This window comes from Biomphalaria glabrata, chromosome 5 (genome assembly GCF_947242115.1).
Source record: "Biomphalaria glabrata chromosome 5, xgBioGlab47.1, whole genome shotgun sequence".
Lineage (NCBI taxonomy): Eukaryota > Metazoa > Mollusca > Gastropoda > Planorbidae > Biomphalaria > Biomphalaria glabrata.
This window is the reverse complement of record NC_074715.1, coordinates 19,076,784-19,095,957: the sequence shown is the minus strand read 5'-3', so window position 1 is coordinate 19,095,957 and position 19,174 is coordinate 19,076,784. Positions and strand designations below refer to the sequence as shown.

The following is a 19,174-nucleotide window of genomic DNA, read 5'->3' as shown; positions in this document are numbered from 1 at the left end:
TCAATGTCCTCATCATGCCTCCTAGAGTCATAAGAAGTCCGACGTACTCTTAAGCCACTGCAACCTATGCGGCCGCAGTGGGCCTCGCACTTTCATAGGCCCCGCGCGAATTCTTGGTGTAAATTATTAACATAAACCATTTTAACTTATTATTAAGGGGTTTCTGGAATTCTCCTGAAATTGTAAAATGTATAAAAAATTAATGAAAATCTCCTGAAAATTATTAAAAATCTTCTAAAAACCGATGCAAATCTCCTTAAAAACAGACAAAATTGTCATTTCTGGGTGTCATTCAATATGGAAAACGCCAATCCTACTAGCAAAAAAAAAATGCATTGTCAGCTTTCATTTAATAAAATTGTAATAATTAGGCGAATTGTAACCCAAACAAGAAGTTCAAATTCCTAATTTACTTTAACAGACACTGACATACAAAAATAGATCTAAATCTATTTTGACCTCGTATAAAAAGGCGATATTTTATTAGTCGATAGTTAATCTAAAAGACAGATCTGAATGTTTATCAGCTTTATGTTGAAAAAACTACTATATATATCTACTTTAGATGGCTCGTAAAGCTAATTTGTCAGTGATTTTGTATTTAGTATTTAATAAAGTATGAATACAAATGCAAAGACGAATTAATTTTCTAATACAAAATCTTAATTTTCACTTATTAACCTTATCACAACCCAGAATAGGCCCCGCGCTATCCGTTTCGCATAGGGCCCCGCAATCTCTAGGACCGGCCCTGTCTATAACGTTATACTGAAGTAAATGATTTCAGTGGTATGAACTAGGATGTTCTAAGTACATGATCAAGCTATATCAATCTGATCACTTTAAACTGAAACAGAATATCGTTACAGAAATAAACGTAAGGATGGAGTGATAGAGTGAGAGTCGCTAGTATGATAAGAGTCTTAAATGAAATGTATTTTCCATTACCTAACTTTTTTTGTTCTAACGCTTTTGACGTCTCAAAATTTCCCTCCATTGTTCACTTACCAAAGTAGAATCAACTAATTAACTTATGTGCACGGAATTTTAATAATTATCCATGTTGCAATAGGCCCCCCATGAAATATAAGGCTCACAACTCCTACTCACGCGAATCGTGAGACAGTTATCCCCCTTGAAATTCAGACATTTCATCCGACATTTGTATGCCCTAGTAAAAACTTACCTGAACTAAGCCACAAATATATGTTGTACTCTGCGAAACAGTTAGTTACTCGAATAGCTTAATCCATTTAAATGACACCATTAATAGGTTTATAAACATTTCAGGAGAAGACATGCGGGATTTATGTTCATACATTTTCATGAACCGGATGAGAAGCGCTGACTTATGGGAAACATGGGCATGATGGGGAAGCTTGTGAAAGTGATTGTGTCAATCTTATCTTCTTATCTTATATAATACAGACGTTACTTCAAAAAAGAAGATGATCACGTCCTACGCGTCATGCATTTAGTCATGCATATTAACCAATGACCTAAATTCTGCCAAGTCACTAGTTTTCCTGGCTAGCTCAGGCAACCCATTCCATGCTCTAATAGCACTAGGGAAGAAGGAGTATTTGTAAAAATTGTTTCTAATCTTAAATCAAAATAAAGAAGACGCTTAGCCGAACTTTTAAAGTTCAATGTTACACAAAGGTGTCTGCTTGGTTGCTCCAAGTTTTATATATTATTTTGCTACTGTAAATAAACCAATAATGTGTATTTGTTTACATTTAAACAATAATCTCGACTAAACAGAACTTTTTGTGGTTACTGTATTGAGACCATATTAAGGCTGAATAAGCCAAAACAGGTGAAAATATATGTAGCATTTTTGTCTGTACGAAATCTCGAACGAAGAGGCTCCTAGAGTTATGCAAGTAGTAAAATCACTTTGAGTGGATTATTTTTTAGTGTCAGTATTTAAATAACTATATTAATACTATGTGGTAAGCGTAGTCGAGAGGCTACGCTTGAACTTGGCCTGGCTTGGCTGGCTCGAGGTTCGACACCCGACTCCAGATACCCCCTCTCACGACTGGTCCACGAATGAGATTGGACGCTAGTTCTCCGAGCATGCTTTAAGCATGAAAGTATATCAAAGCTATTATTATTATTTATTATTATTGTCTAAATATGATTTAAAATGACAATGAAAATATTGTTAAGAAAATAACTATCTTTATTAAATGCCTATGTATAAATAAAATGGATTACTTATATGCAACTAAAAAAATGCATTGTAACCTTGAAAGTGACTTGTGTCAAACCATAATTTACAAATAGAAAAACAAAAACCTAATGAAAGACACACAATGATAGAGGCACATTTCTTTTTCCATAGGCTAGAACAAATTCCTACAAGTGCTCCTTCTTCCCTAATGTCATGTATACGAGAAGAAAATAAACCGAAACAGATCGTGTTTTTGAATAATAACTTTCCAATTATTTTTGTCTGCCTTCTATTCCCGTGTTGTCTTAGAGTCATGCATTTTAGTTGTGCCTGGAATCTCTACTATGTACGACTAGATTGACACATAGATACTGGCAGGACATTTTAGTTTTGCCTGGAATCTCTACTATGTACGACTAGATTGACACATAGATACTGGCAGGACATTTTAGTTGTGCGTGGAATCTCTACTATGTACGACTAGATTGACACATAGATACTGGCAGGACATTTTAGTTGTGCCTGGAATCTCTACTATGTACGACTAGATTGACACATAGATACTGGCAGGACATTTTAGTTGTGCGTGGAATCTCTACTATGTACGACTAGATTGACACATAGATACTGGCAGGACATTTTAGTTGTGCCTGGAATCTCTACTATGTACGACTAGATTGACACATAGATACTGGCAGGACATTTTAGTTGTGCCTGGAATCTCTACTATGTACGACTAGATTGACACATAGATACTGGCAGGACATTTTAGTTGTGCCTGGAATCTCTACTATGTACGACTAGATTGACACATAGATACTGGCAGGACATTTTAGTTGTGCCTGGAATCTCTACTATGTACGACTAGATTGACACATAGATACTGGCAGGACATTTTAGTTGTGCCTGGAATCTCTACTATGTACGACTAGATTGACACATAGATACTGGCAGGACATTTTAGTTGTGCCTGGAATCTCTACTATGTACGACTAGATTGACACATAGATACTGGCAGGACATTTTAGTTGTGCGTGGAATCTCTACTATGTACGACTAGATTGACACATAGATACTGGCAGGACATTTTAGTTGTGCGTGGAATCTCTACTATGTACGACTAGATTGACACATAGATACTGGCAGGACATTTTAGTTGTGCGTGGAATCTCTACTATGTACGACTAGATTGACACATAGATACTGGCAGGACATTTTAGTTGTGCGTGGAATCTCTACTATGTACGACTAGATTGACACATAGATACTGGCAGGACATTTTAGTTGTGCGTGGAATCTCTACTATGTACGACTAGATTGACACATAGATACTGGCAGGACATTTTAGTTGTGCGTGGAATCTCTACTATGTACGACTAGATTGACACATAGATACTGGCAGGACATTTTAGTTGTGCCTGGAATCTCTACTATGTACGACTAGATTGACACATAGATACTGGCAGGACATTTTAGTTGTGCCTGGAATCTCTACTATGTACGACTAGATTGACACATAGATACTGGCAGGACATTTTAGTTGTGCGTGGAATCTCTACTATGTACGACTAGATTGACACATAGATACTGGCAGGACATTTTAGTTGTGCCTGGAATCTCTACTATGTACGACTAGATTGACACATAGATACTGGCAGGACATTTTAGCTTCTCTTGGAATGGACGTCTGTAATTACTACGATACGAAGGCAAAGACATTACCGTTACACAAAGCACTAAAACTTCAAAACACTGACGGGCAAATTACAGCCAGCAGGCAACTTCAGCCAGCAGAAAGGTTTAATCCTGCCCGCTATAAGTTTTGTGAAAATGATTAAAAATAAAAAGTTTCACTCATTGTGTAAAATTCAAACTTATATTAATTTAAATTTTATGATGCAAGACTTGTTTCGTACAAACTCTCGGTGAAGGTTAAATATGCCTCAATCAGTGACTGATTTTGTGTTTAAAACTGAAACTGTCATAATTATAAAACAATTAGTCAATGTAATTGTTAGTAAAGTAAAGTTCCCTTTCAGACCTTGCGATCTATGGGGCAGATAATGTAAAAGTCATCTGTTTCTGTGGCCCACGGTTGAAATATGAATGTTAGTAATGCTTGCCAATACTCTCTGTTCCAGTTGGCTTAGTAGCAAACAATGTCTAGAGTTCCTTAATTCCATGTACTCTGCATTCTCAGGTGCGCTTTACTACACGGTGATAACATGATTTAGTGCAGGCCACGTCTTTGTTAAAATAAAAAAAAATATATTCTAAAAATTTCATCCTTGAAAAAATGGGTCTGCTGAGAATGAAATATTTAAAGATTCAATATGGTTACGAATTTTTCCATTTTTCACGATCTTTTGTAAATGTTTAGATACAAGGAGAAGACTCTTTTTTTTTTTTACACTCAATATTTCCTGCAACAACTTTTTCTATCTAGCATTCAGCTAGCTAAAAGTGACATGTCACATTCCACCATCTGAAATTCACTTTATGATGTGAAGGAGAGGGCTAGAGTTTTCCACGATGGGAAGTGGTTTGAAACGAAGCTTTCTCGCTATCCCCAGCATTAGAACTGTCACTGGGTCGACGCGTTCCTCTACTACGACGTCGGGGAAAGGCCTAGCTCATGAGCACAAAAGAGCAGTCCGACTCAGCCCAAGAAGGCCGCACCAGTCAGCCCAGTTTTGCCCATTTGAGAGACCCGCGAATCAGCCAGGACCCAGGAGATCCCGACCAACCCTCGAGTTGGTGTCCAGCGCTATCCACTTATCGGAGATCCCGTGAGGTCTCTTACTAACCGTTGCCCCGGGGCACCACTGGGGGGGGGGGGTGCTGGACTATAACCCCTTTAGTGTCATTTTACACTCCTGCCTGCCACCCTTATAAGCCTAAGACTAAGACTGCTTTATTGATCCTTACGGAAATTTGTTGTGATTACAAGGACTCTTTTCTCATATAAAGACAACACAACAGAAAAATACACATAAATACAACAGACACAACATAAGGAGTTCATTCAGCGACTACACACAGGTATCTTGGTGCATTTCATGTTCCCTGATCAATGAGTGGCATTGATATAGTCTGACCGAGTGAGGTACGAACTAGTTTTTGTACCGCTACGTTCTTGTTTTGATTGACAGCTGTCGCCCACTTCGCGACGACCTGACGTAGTTCTGATGGAGCGGGTGGCCGTTGTCTTCCAAGATGTTTTCGATTTTTCTTAGACACTTTTATTCAAAAAAATACTTTTAAATATGGTAATGTTGTGAGTGTAATTTTTGATGCCCTTTTTATGATGTTTTTTAGACGTCGCAATGGTTTAGATGAAGCGTTGCCTTGCCAACATTTTATTCCATATGTTAGCAGATTTTGCATAGTCGCGCCGTAAAAAGTATCTAGGATCTTCTTATTTAGTTTAAAACTATTGAGTTTGTATAAAAAAAACCCAGACCTTTAAGACCCTTAACACCCTTAAGAGCAGGGTGTTCAGGCGGCGACCACGATGAGGTGGTACTGGAACGCCGCGATATGAAGGTAAAGAAGCTTGTTGTCCCCCTTGTAAAAAAAGTTTGCCCATTTAAAACATTCATGCATCTTTCAAAACTGTAAAACTCTATGTCTATATAGAGGTACCATCCGAGCTGACGTGTAGGAAGGGCTGGACCAAACTGGACACACGTTGTTACCTCTTTGTAGCAACGCAGAATTCCTGGCAAGATGGTCAACAGTCCTGTAGAGAGACAGACGCAGAACTGGTCAGCATTAGCAACGAAAAGGAATACGTAAGTGGACAAAATGATACAGAAGGGAGGCGGTATTGGGTATTGTCAAATCAAAAGGCGAATTATACATGATTATAAAGAACTGAACACAGAGACCTTATGAGAAACGTATAGAAACCACACTAGAGGGCTTCAAAAATGTCCTATGCGTTTAAAAAGTATCATTCTTATTTAAGACAGATAATTATTCATTCTCTGGCACTGCCAGGATCGAAATTCATTAGAGAGAAACAAAATTCATTGTAGTCCATTCAAACATAAATTTTCTGCTGATGCGGTAGATCTGCAGGAGTACTGCCCTCTGACGAAGGTGTTTGCGAGATCAGTTGTCATTATCCCCTCGGTTGATGTAAGAACATGGCATATTGTTATTTTAGATAACTTCCATAGTAGCTAGTATTTGTAGTAAGTAGATGCATTTTTCTCAATCAAATCAGATGTCAAGGCTATTTAGGATTATAAAAAAAAAAACGAATAACATTTATAATGACACAATATTTTTTCTCCTTTGATAAAGGAATTGTTGCAAGATCATTTATTTAAAACCTATCCTGTTCTAAAGAGATGGTGGCTTGGACTGAGCAGGGATGTCACTGAAACAATTCATGCCTGGAAATGGCTGGATGGGTCAGAGTTTGATAATGAAATAACGTGAGTTTTGTCCATACATTTTCTTATTTACATACTTTGATTATACAATATCAGTAGCCCACACTGGCCAGACATGACTTATTCTAAGCTGTTTTAGCTAGATTTTGTTTAGATTAAAAGAATAAAGTACTAAATAATAATTTTCAATGTTTTCAAAGTAAGTTTCATATTTCAACGGAATTAAAAAAAAAACTGGAAATAAAGTACTTTTGTTATCCCCCTTTTTTTTGCTTCTAGTTCTCTTAGCCCTTGTCATGTTTCTTGTCTCTATTTAAAATGTGTAACATCATGAACACACAACACATACACACCTAAACAGACAAACAATAAATAATGACACATTAACACACAATCATGTAGTAACACCAAGGTAATCGCACTTGACACATGTTCTCGTCACTCTAGCGTGCATCTGAATTACCCTTGAATGTTACCTTACGAGCAGACGACATTCTGTTATTTATGTTGTCGCACCAGTTACAGGTAGGACATACCTTCTGGACACGTTTTCAAGCCCACATCTGGCCTATGTAAGAGGTCATTTTTTATTGGGCTGTCAACTTGTACCAGGCTGTGTCATTAGTTAATGTAATCCAATAATTACAAAAATTGCACAAATAAAACATAGACACTAGAAATAACATTCCAACTAAACAAAAGTAAACATAATTTCTTTTACGAGATGTTGTATGGAGCTATTGAAGTTGATATCTATACTATTATTATTGTTATTGTATAAAGCTTCTTTCATTCTGCTTTAGAATGATCAGTGGTCCAATTTATTAGCGGACATATTGGGGGAATCTGGGACACATTTCTACAAAGCTTTTATCAACTCACTCTGTCTGTCTGGTACAAAGTGTGTACACGATGTTACTCCCACACCCATTCTCGGATGTAGTTGAAATTTCGCACAATTATTCATTGGCATAGACAAGACATAAATCAATAAAAACAAGATTACAAAGAGAGTTTGTGTTACACAAACTCAGAGGCGGCCCCCGTCGAAGTCGGATCCCTGTCGGATCTGCATATTCGCAAATAATATTCAAGAGGTGATTTAATTTTGATGTAAAATGTTTTACACGTTTCGGATGTTCCTTCAGAGTTGAAGATAATTACTTCCTAGTCCAAACCTCCCGCAGGACGACGGGGGATGGGAGCGGGCAGGGTTTGAACCCTGGGCCGTCCATAAATCTGAACGACAGTCCAGCGCGCAAACGGCAGGACCAGGCAGCCATCAGATGGTCAAAAGTAATAATGTTTCAAAGATTCATTTGCCGTAAATTTAAATTTAAATTTAATAAAAAAAATAGTAGATTAGTTTTAGTATATTAAAACATTACAATATTGATCAAAACGTTTGGAAATGAAAATCTACACTTTTTTTTTTCACTTTAAGTTTAGAAATTGAAATTCTACATCTTAATCTAGTCTATTTTAGTCTAAACTAGATCTAGAAATTCTAGATCTAGACTCCAAAATAATTTTAATTAGAATATAAATCCAGATCTAGATATACTGTAATAAAAATCTAGATCTAGTTTTAAAAAAATCTAGATTAGATCTAAATCAAGATATCATTCCTTTTTTAAACTCGAGTCACATAACGAGGCTTAATAAACATTACTATACCGAGTTCTTTTTTCATTTGAAGAATTAATTCCATATAACGTCAGAGGGAAAAAAAAACACTACGTCACACGGCCTAGCTAGACTAAAAATCGCCTTCATCTATAAGAGCCTTTTATCGAGTGTTCATAGACTTTGGTGCACCGAGTGCGTTCTTTAAGCATTTCATTTAAAGAATTCATTCCATATGACGTCAAAGGAAAAAAAACACTACGTCACACGGCCTAGCTAGAATAAAAATCGCCTTCATCATTACGAGCCTTTTATCGAGTGTTCATAGACTTTGGTGCACCGAGTGCGTTCTTTAAGCATTTCATTTAAAGAATTCATTCCATATGACGTCAAAGGAAAAAAAACACCACGTCACACGGCCTAGCTAGAATAAAAATCGCCTTCATCATTACGAGCCTTTTATCGAGTGTTCATAGACATTGGTGCACAGAGTGCGTTCTTTTAGCATTTCATTTAAAGAATTCATTCCATATGACGTCAAAGGAAAAAAAACACTACGTCACAAGGCCTAGCTAGACTAAAAATCACCTTTATCAACACGAGCCATTTCTCGAGTGTTCATAGACATTGGTGCACCGAGTGCGTTCTTTTAGCATTTCATTTAAAGAATTCATTCCATGTGACGTCAAAGGAAAAAAAAACACTACGTCACACGGCTTAGTTAGACTAAAATATGTTTTCATTAATACAAGCAATTTTTTCGAGGGTTAATAGACATTGGTGCACCGAGTGCGTTCTTTTAACATTACATTTAAAGAGTCCATTCATATGACGTCAAAGAAAAAAAATTCCATTTCCTCACAATAGGCTAGTACCGGTACCATAAAAAAAAATGTCTTTATTTACACGAGATATTTAACGAGGGTTCATAGACATTGGTGCACTGAGTTCTAATAGATATTATTTAAAAAAGATCAAAGCCACATTGTTTTTGCGATTTGTCTGTCAGTCGGTCTGTCCGTTATCTTGATATAAAAAAAAAACAACTAAAAGTTATTAAAAATTGATTAACCTTTATTTTACGTTTCAAAACATCGCAATAATTTTTAGGTATGAACACAATTGAAAAGTTTATATAATAGATTGTTCCGGATGTTTGTATAAATAGTAAAAGAAAAAGAGAATTTCAGATAAATGTAATACCGTTAATTAAATTTTTTGGATGGTCTCGTATAAAAATTAGATGTACTACAGCCACGTGGAGAGATTTTCATACCTTACTTTGGTGTTTGGATTCTGTTTTCCTTAAAAATCGGAACATAATATTAACGATAATTAGATTTTTTAATGTTTTAGGTAGAAAGTTAAATGTACTGTAAGAGAGTAGTGAGTTAAAATATTTTTCATAAAAATCCGTAAAAACATTATTTCGTAAATGAGAAGATTATTTGTTTATTAATTAGAAGAGGGAGTTCAAACAATTATTTCGCGTTAGTAGATTTTTAAATAAATTCGGAAATTTCTGACGACGATTTGTAAGAAACAAAATCCGGAACTTTCTTTATCGATTACAAAAATTCTATGTTATGTTTTACAAGAAAATTAAATGTCTAAAAAGTAATTTTCAGTAATCAATTCTAGTAAATTACTTTTTTTAAAAGCCTTATGCGATTTCAAACAATCATTAGGCATAATTCATGTTTTATAAAACAATATCCGGAACATTTTTACACTTAATGAAATATAAGTCAGTATAGAGATTATGATTTAGCATTAATATGCTATTTACATAAAAAACGGAACAACATATTATTGATAATGTGTTTTTGCAACGTTTAAGCATGGAAATTGAATGTAATATAAGTTAGAAGAGCAAACAAACATTTGTTGGCGTTGATTAGTTTTGCACACAAAAATCCGGAACAATCAATTTTAGATACTTAAAACTATTGAGATGTTATGGGAGGAACATTAAAGGGTAAATCAGATTTTCAATAGCTTTTAGAGTTCTAGTTTTTTAAATCTAATCGTGACGGACAGACCGACCAACAGACAAAACGCACAAAAATAAGCTTCTTTTATTCGGATGGGGGCACTAAACAAAAAATAAATAAAATCTGATTTTTAAAAAAAGTTTAAGGAATTGGTTTAGCACCTGATCATGTTGCGACGTTACGCTACTGCACGAAAATCGCTGCATAAAAAGTCCATTTAAAAAAATGTGCGTGATATTTACATACAAAGTGCATTATTAGCCTTTATAAACAAACAGAAATGTTTTCTTTTAATTTTAGCAGCTAGTTGACCAGAAAAAACGTCTTTAACTATTATTTGTATTTGTTGTAAACATTTTCTGTACATTTTAAAAATATATTTGACTTAGTGATACTGAAAATACACAAAAATTGTCCATCTTTGTTAGCATATTGTAACATTGCCTCCCTTACATTTACGTAATTGTTTTAGAATTGGTGTATTTTTATGAAAAAATCGCTTGCATAATTAATTTTATAAATTAAACGGTTTGCTTTTAGAAAACCAAAAGTAGCCGTTGCACCTAAACTTTTCAAGCCGGATTTAATGATGAAATAATATTTTTCATATCTCTTCTAGTTTTCGAGATCTGAGTGTGACAGACGGACAGACGGACAGACGGACAGACGGACATTTTGCACAAACCTAATAGCGGCTTTTTCCCCTTACGGGGGCCGCTAAAAAGTAACTAATTAGTCAATTAATTACTGGTAATTAATAATTTTGCTTGATGCCAACAAGGGAAACTAATTATTCAGTATTCATAGATATGGCTACATTTGTTGGGTTTAGTTCCCTTAAATAATTTTTAACGCAATTTCTCCCCCGAACATTCTCCGACCTAGTTGATACTTTAAATAATTACTTATTGTACCTAACAAAAGACGAATCAATAAACAAAAATTGTAATTCATTGCTTTCTTTGATATCAAATAAGGGAAATATCTTGTACATTATTGATAGATATAGCTTTAAAGGCGGATTTCTTCCTCTTTAGATAAGCCTTTTTATTTTTTAAAGAATTTTTATAATTTGCTTGTTCGTTCTGGCTTTTGGACAGCTCAGCAAACACAGATCGAGTCAAACATCAATTATATATTCGTTATGTTAATTCGACCTTGAACTCCCCTACACACCTCATTGCTTGGTATCCGAGCGGCTTGTACCACTCAAATAAGGGAAATATCTTGTACATTATTGATAGATATAGTTTTAAAGGCGGAGGCATCAATTATCTAGCCAAGTGAGTCCAGATCTCAAATTTTATTGAGCCATGCACGCAGAGGTCTACTGAAGTAAAACTAGAGCTATGGAAATAGTAGGGCACTAGACTTAAGACAAAAACACCTGAAACATAGAGAACTTCAGCTGTCCTTCTGGTTTCAAACTGATTCGAAACAACATTTTTTGTTTTTAAATTTCCTTTCAGGCCATGGTCAGATTCTTCACAGCCGTCCTTGACAGGTCAAAGGGCAGGGCTGGCAGAGATAACGTCCAACAAAATTCGTGTAAGTGCCGAGAACATGGACTCCCCGGAAAACTTGATTTGTGAACGTCCACTGGGTAAGTTATACTCATCGAGATCTTCAATTATTGATTGAACACAGCTTCAATCAACAAAATACGCAAGTGTTTCCTGACCATTGGCTCATCAACAACGAAATATTTATTAGAATAATAGAAATTTCAAATTAGTCAGCACAATACTCGTTAGAATGATCGACATTGCAAAATTAGTCAGCACATAATTTGTTAGAATTACATATTCTTACTGCAATTGCAGTCACCGAAATTCTTTTGAAATGTACAAACGTATTAAAATACCACTGTGTGTGTGTGTATAAGAAAATGTCCAAGACATAAAAGCCTACAATTCTCTTGCGTTGTTTGAATGAGAATATTGCAATGCCATCCCATCTATGCATTAGACATTGTTTAAAAACTATGAGGTACTAACTTAAGTGTGTTGGAAGGAATAACAATAACAAATAACAATACTGACTTGACAGATTTTACACTGGTAGGGCCTACCTGCTCGCTACTAGTCGCTACTGGGTGAAAGCGCCGGGTCGGGGTCCGTGGTTCGAGTCCTTCCCGGGGCTTATGTATTTATTTGCCATTTTGTTAGAATGAACACTTACATTAACTTTTGAACAGAGATAAGAAACTCCACCACACTTTTACTACAGAAGACAACAAAAATTACTTTGTTATAGAAACCCTAACTCTAACTCCACCTGTAGGATAACTAAAGCTATAAATCAATAATCTTACTTCAATTTAAGTGGAGAAACAAAAGCCAACTGGACAAAGTGAAAGAATTGACCAGTGTCTATTCTGCTATGTTGAACCGGAAGAGTGGAAGGATTTGGTTCTGCAAACTATTTCAAGCCTTACGACACATGTCATGTGACTGATGATGATGAAGATACAAATCTAATCTAGTTTTGATGATTTCTTTGTAATCTTGTTATACATTGACATATTACTACGAAATAGCCCTGTCTGACGAGTGCTACGTTTGCGAATGTTGCGTGTTTATAAAATTGATTGGGTTTGCTTTTATTTTATTTCATGGAAAGAGAACGTAACAACGACAACAGCCTCAACGTCACCTGCAACTAGTTCTACAACTACAGCAGTCGCAATTACTACAACATCCTTAGAGATAACAACTTCGCAAGTGATTACAACTACCTCAGCAACAACAAATATCACAACAGCAGCGACAACCATACCAGCGACACCATCCACACCAGTGACAACTGTTACCTCAGCAACAACAAGCACACCAAAGACGTTAACTTCTTCAGTGACAAGGACAATAATAGATGCCATGAGGACGACAACATTAAAAGGTAACGTCTGGATGTAGTGCTTATCTTCTTCTCCTTCTTATAGATTACAGACGTGACTTCAAAAAAGAAGATAATTACGTCCTAAGTATTTCATGTGTCAATCTAGTCATGCATGTTATTCAATGACTTTAACTCTGCTAAGTCGTTGGTTTTCCTGGCTGATTCAGGCAACCCATTCAATAATATAATGGCACTAGGGAAGAAGGAGCACTTATACGAATTTGTTCTAGCGTATGGAATAAGAAATGTGCTTATATCTTTTATATTTCCGAGTATTTCATTAGGTTTTGTTTTTCTATCTGTAGTTTATGGTTTAGTGTTTTATGTATTATAGCTACTTTACTTTATATTTTTCTGTCCCGTAGTGTCTTTAAGTTTAGTGATTTTATTAATGGTGTTACTCTAATCAAATTTAAATTTAATTTGCTTTATTTTTAACATTATATTCACTGGTTATCCATTTTGTTCTGGAGGTTAATTTTATTTGAGTGTTGTTATAAATAGTGGTAATTGTTAGATTGAACTTTAAGTTTTTTAATTTATATTTTCTCTTATGTCAAAACTTATTTTCTAATTAACAATGGTCTTCTAGATCTATTCCTATGTATAATCTATGGCCCCTTTCACAGCTGGTATGTCCCAAGAAACGGCAGGTGCCGATAAAGTGTGGGATGAGTGACATCGCGGCTTCTGCCAGGGTGTAGCACTGTGTGCTGTAAGCTGCCTAAAGGGTGGACTCTCCAAGTTTTTTCCATGTTTGGGTATAGCCGCAAGGCAGCAGAGGCTTGGATTTAGAGTTTTTCTACCCCTATGTGGGTAGCCAGCCAAGGCCGACAAGTCCCTTCTGTTCGAAGCTTATTGGTTTAGGCACCAGTTGCTTGCCTTTGCCCCTTCTGTCTGTGATAATTTTTCCGACGCCTCCGCCAGACCCAATATCTGAGCCGCAAGTGAAGGCAAGGCATAGGACTGGTGTCAGAGGCTTTTAGTGACGCATGTCGTTGGAAGCATTTTATAGGTGTGCTTATATCCATTAAAACTTCCAGCAAAACAACCTTACAACCCCTTGTGTATAATATATATATTTCAACATGTTACAGTCTGAGATAACTCTCTACCCCAATAAATTAGTCATGTTTAACTATCACACAGTTAAACTCTAAACTTTGAACTGATGACCATGAAAAAAAAACTTAAAAAAATTGTTTCACAAAATAAGAAAGAAACGAACCAAATGATCAGATTGTTTAATTTCAGTGCGCCTTGAACTTCGTTCCTACTTTTAACATGCAGACACGAGCCAAATGAGCGAATCGTTTAATTTCATAGCGCCTAGAATTTCGTTCACAGTTTTACATCCAGACGACAAACTTTCATTTATTCTATCACGACAGGTATGTGTTGTTGAAGCACTATTTTGTGTTACACTCTTTTAATTTGTGAAGTGCTAAAAATATTGATATGTTTAAATTCTTAGTTTTAAAAATATCTGCTTAGTTTGTTGACATTTCTTTTTTGTTTAAAATACTATTATAAACTTTAAAGCTACAAAAATAATTTCATTACAATGCATTTACACTTTTATTTGTAAATAATTATTAATAGATATTTTTTTCCTGTATCTTACTAGGTGCAACTGACGGATGGCACTGTGAGTAGACTAAGATAGTTATCCTCACATAGTAGACTAAGATAGTTATCCTCATATAGTAGACTAAGATGGTTATCCTCACATAGTAGACTAAGATGGTTATCCTCACATAGTAGACTAAGATGGTTATCCTCACATAGTAGACTAAGATGGTTATCCTCACATAGTAGACTAAGATGGTTATCCTCACATAGTAGACTAAGATGGTTATCCTCACATAGTAGACTAAGATGGTTATCCTCACATAGTAGACTAAGATGGTTATCCTCACATCTTATCTTCTTATATAATACAGACGTTACTTCAAAAAAGAAGATGATTACGTCCTACGCGTCATGCATTTAGTCATGCATATTAACCAATGACTTAAATTCTGCCAAGTCTCTGGTTTTCCTGGCTAGCTCAGGCAACCCATTCCATGCTCTAATAGCACTAGGAAAGAAGGAGTATTTGTACAAATTTGTCCTAGCATATGGGACGAGGAATGTGCCTTTATCTTTGTGTCTTTCAGAGTATTTTATTAAATTTTGTTTTTGTATTTGAAGATTATGGTTCAGTGTTTTATGTATTATTGCTACTTTACTTTTGAGTCTTCTGTCCTGAAGACTTTCTAAATTTAGTGATTTTACTAAACGTGTTACTCTAGTCAAATGTGAATATTCGTTTGTTATGAATCGCACTGCTCTATTTTGTGTCTGTTCTAGTTTCTTAATGTTTTCTTGAGTTGAAGGGTCCCAAACAGAGGATGCATATTCTATTATTGGCCTAACCAAGGTTAAATAACATTTTAGTTTTATGTTCTTATTTGATTTATAGAAATTTCTTTTAATAAATCCTAATGCTTTGTTTGATTTTTTTGTAGTTTCATCAATATGTGGATTCCATGACAGTTTTTCATTTATTATAACACCTAGGTATTTTGCGTTTTTAGTCTGTGTTACTGGTTTGCCATGAATAAGATAAGTGGAATTAATTTGTTTTAGTTTTTTTGTTACTCTTAACAACTGACATTTTTCTGGGTGGAAAGACATGCTCCAATTTGATTCCCATTTCTGTAATTCATCTAATTCTCTTTGTAAAATATCTGTGTCTTGTGTTGTTTTTATTGTTCTATATATTATGCAATCGTCTGCAAATAATCTGACTTTTGTTCCTGAAGTAATGCAATTTGGTAAATCATTTATGTAAATTAAAAATAGTAGTGGACCCAAGACTGTTCCTTGAGGTACACCTGAGTTTACTGTTATCGGTGTTGATTTAGAGCCATTTATTATTACAGTTTGTTCTCTCCCTATCAGAAAGTCTTTAATCCACTGATGCAGTGGACCATTAATGCCAAAATATTTTAATTTTAATTTTTTAAAAATTTTTTAATTTTTATTTTAATAGTAGACTAAGATGGTTATCCTCACATAGTAGACTAAGATGGTTATCCTCACATAGTAGACTAAGATGGTTATCCTCACATAGTAGACTAAGATGGTTATCCTCACATAGTAGACTAAGATGGTTATCCTCACATAGTAGACTAAGATGGTTATCCTCACATAGTAGACTAAGATGGTTATCCTCACATAGTAGACTAAGATGGTTATCCTCACATAGTAGACTAAGATGGTTATCCTCACATAGTAGACTAAGATGGTTATCCTCACATAGGGAAAGAAGTTAGTCACTAAAATTAGTTTAAAGTTATTGTTTTACACAACTTGAATACAAGCATTCATCTTTAAATATTTACAATGATAACTTATCTTATCTTATAAAATACATAACCTGTCCTATATATATATATATATATATATATATATATATATATATATATATATATATATATATATATATATATATATATATGTTAGCGTGGTAGGGTCCCTGTCAGGTCTAGGCCTCGTGGTAACCAGAATTTTAACAGTAGCAAGATGGTAACGCTACTGGGGGGCTCTATCTGTGCACCTCAGTCTGTGACCAAGAGGCTGGAGTCGCCTAAGCAACCAGAAAGCACAACTAAACTTAACTAACTAAACTAGCTACAAGAAAGCAACGACGAAACTTTGATTGAAAAAAAAAAAAGACTTTATTTACATATAGCAAAAATAAATCAATAATAAATTATAATAAATGTACACTTAACTACTGTACCCAACAACTAATCAACCCTACTATATCGCTATAGGCCTACTACTACAAACACAAACTAACCAAACCAACTATCTAACTAAATTACACCAGCCTACTACACTAAATCTAGATCTAGATCTATACTAACATCCCAACAATAAAATAGTCTAGATCTACAATGTTCTAAAATGAAACCGTAACACTAAAACTAAAATACGCTTTACTACAGACTAAGAACAGACTAGGGCAGCAGTAACAAACACCGCAGCAGCAGGCAGTCCCAGAAATATTAAAAAAGCAATGCACTGTTTTTAGCGATGACAAAGATCACTTGTCACAAAGACAGATGCTGGACACTGGTCAGTTGTGCAGGAAACGGCATGGACTCAACTATTTATACTACCCCGTCTTAACCTATATAAAAATAGGCGGAATTACAAGTATAAAATCTGGCACTAGCCTTTAAAAGAATAAAAGAATTTATGAAAATATATAAAATTAGCTCTAGCCTGTAATAGTAAAAAAATACATAGCTCTGGAAGCGCAAGCTCACATACATATAAATAATAATAATAAAATATCCAAATATTCTAAAGTGTTTTCACCTTGAGAACAAAAATGTGTTGTAAGCCAGGTTTATCAAATAGTCTGCAACAATCGAAGTCATTTACATATAGATCAATTACCAGTAGTTTAGAAACGACGGAAGAAAGTTTATTTACAGTAACTTTACAACATTGTTGACCTGAGAGAATACTGCATTCGACAAATGTTATCTTTTAAATTATCTTTTAATTTATCTTCTTAATTGCAGGCACTCGTTCAAAAAGGAAAATAATTACTTATGAGTACAGAATAATTACATGTAATTGGTCTTCAATTAAATAGAATGTTATCACATGGTCTTGTATTACATTAAATTATTCGTTCAAAATACTTTTCATTTTCTTGTTAAAAAAACGTCATACGAACATTTCATACACCAATTGCATGTTTCAGGAATATTTGAACAAGAGTGACTGATTTAAGTAATATGCTATAGTACAGAAGTATATAGATCCTTGAAATGATGGACTTCTAGTCGTGTGGTCTGCACTCTGGACTGTCCTCAAGTGGTATCGATGGTCCCGAGTTGAAACCCTGCCCTCTGACATCGTCTTGCAAGAGCCTTAGACTAGAAATTTGAAGGTTCCTTGTTATGGAGTGTTTTCATGTTTGTGTTTTTCTATGGTGACGGTGGGAAGAGGTTAGCAATTAGTTGTGAATGATGCAACATAGGTGGCATTGTCGTCATTTGGTCTTAGAGGAGACGACTCCCAGAACGTGAGACTGAAAGGCCATGCTATTGTAGTGAGTTTAGATTTTGTTAAAGAATATTATTTTTAAAGTCTAGTAATTTTTTAAAATCTGATATCAACTTGATTTAGTCTATACTATAATTAAAGTTATATTTAGTATTGATCACAAGGAAGTCACTCAAGTTATTTCAAGTTTTATTACTTAAGACATTTTACACCTACAGCGGTTTAGTTGTCTACCAGCAGTTTGGTGTTTATAAACAACGTCGATACGCCATTTTGTCAATGATAAGAGATGTCCCCAACCATTGAGTGAGGATGACACGATAGGACACTTAAGGTTTTCATTTCTAAGTTTATAATTTCATCGTATCAACAAAAAGATCAACAAATGCACACTACTAGAGTTGGTTCATTTCTACGGACCTAGTGCTCACGCCGAGAAAGAAGCAAATAGATCTTGATACTTTCAGAACAAGTTAACATAAGCAAAACTTGCCATGTGAGGCTTTGAAAGTTATTGGTACATCTCTAGTACTCGTACTTAATTTTAATTAGTATTTATTAATGTTAGCGATTAAAATGTTTGCAATTATTTTATTTTTAATTTTAGAAAAAAAAAGATCCACAGAAAACTAGATTGTATTAATTTCTAACTGATTATTAAAGAAAAAAATCCAGTTGAGCCAAAGTGTTTTTTAAAGACCAAAACAAGTCGATCTCAAAGCAATAGAAAGATGAAAAGAAAGATGAGATTGGCGGTGTTGAGAGAGTAATGGAGAGAGAAGGAGAGAGAAAGAGAGCTGGAGAAAAAAGAGAGATAAAGTAAGATGCAGATAAAGGGAAACAATAAATATAGGCCTATGACAAAAGATGAAGACAATTATGGGAGAGAGAGATAGAGAGAGAGAGAGAAAGAAAGAGAGAGAGAAAGAGAGAGAGAGAAAGACGAAAAGTTAGGCCAATAATAGAATATGCATCCTCCGTTTGGGACCCCTCAACTGAAG

General features: G+C 35.0%; 1 protein-coding gene across 3 annotated transcripts in view; it reads left to right on the top strand.

The window, feature by feature from the left end:
- LOC106067003 (asialoglycoprotein receptor 1-like) overlaps nucleotides 1-19,174 on the top strand; it is a 26,877-nt gene extending 7,703 nt beyond the window's left edge. Inside the window, exons 2-8 of one of the 3 annotated variants that reach the window (XM_056029608.1) lie at nucleotides 5,819-5,973; nucleotides 6,491-6,624; nucleotides 11,672-11,805; nucleotides 12,825-13,100; nucleotides 14,355-14,491; nucleotides 14,728-14,748; nucleotides 17,869-19,174. In XM_056029608.1, coding sequence (XP_055885583.1) covers nucleotides 5,819-5,973; nucleotides 6,491-6,624; nucleotides 11,672-11,805; nucleotides 12,825-13,100; nucleotides 14,355-14,383 — 728 coding nt within the window. In that variant the 3' untranslated portion in view covers nucleotides 14,384-14,491; nucleotides 14,728-14,748; nucleotides 17,869-19,174. Of the gene's footprint in view, nucleotides 1-5,818; nucleotides 5,974-6,490; nucleotides 6,625-11,671; nucleotides 11,806-12,824; nucleotides 13,101-14,354; nucleotides 14,492-14,727; nucleotides 14,749-17,683; nucleotides 17,782-17,868 lie in introns of those variants that run through there. The other 2 variants (XM_056029607.1, XM_056029609.1) reach the window with 2 other exon arrangements.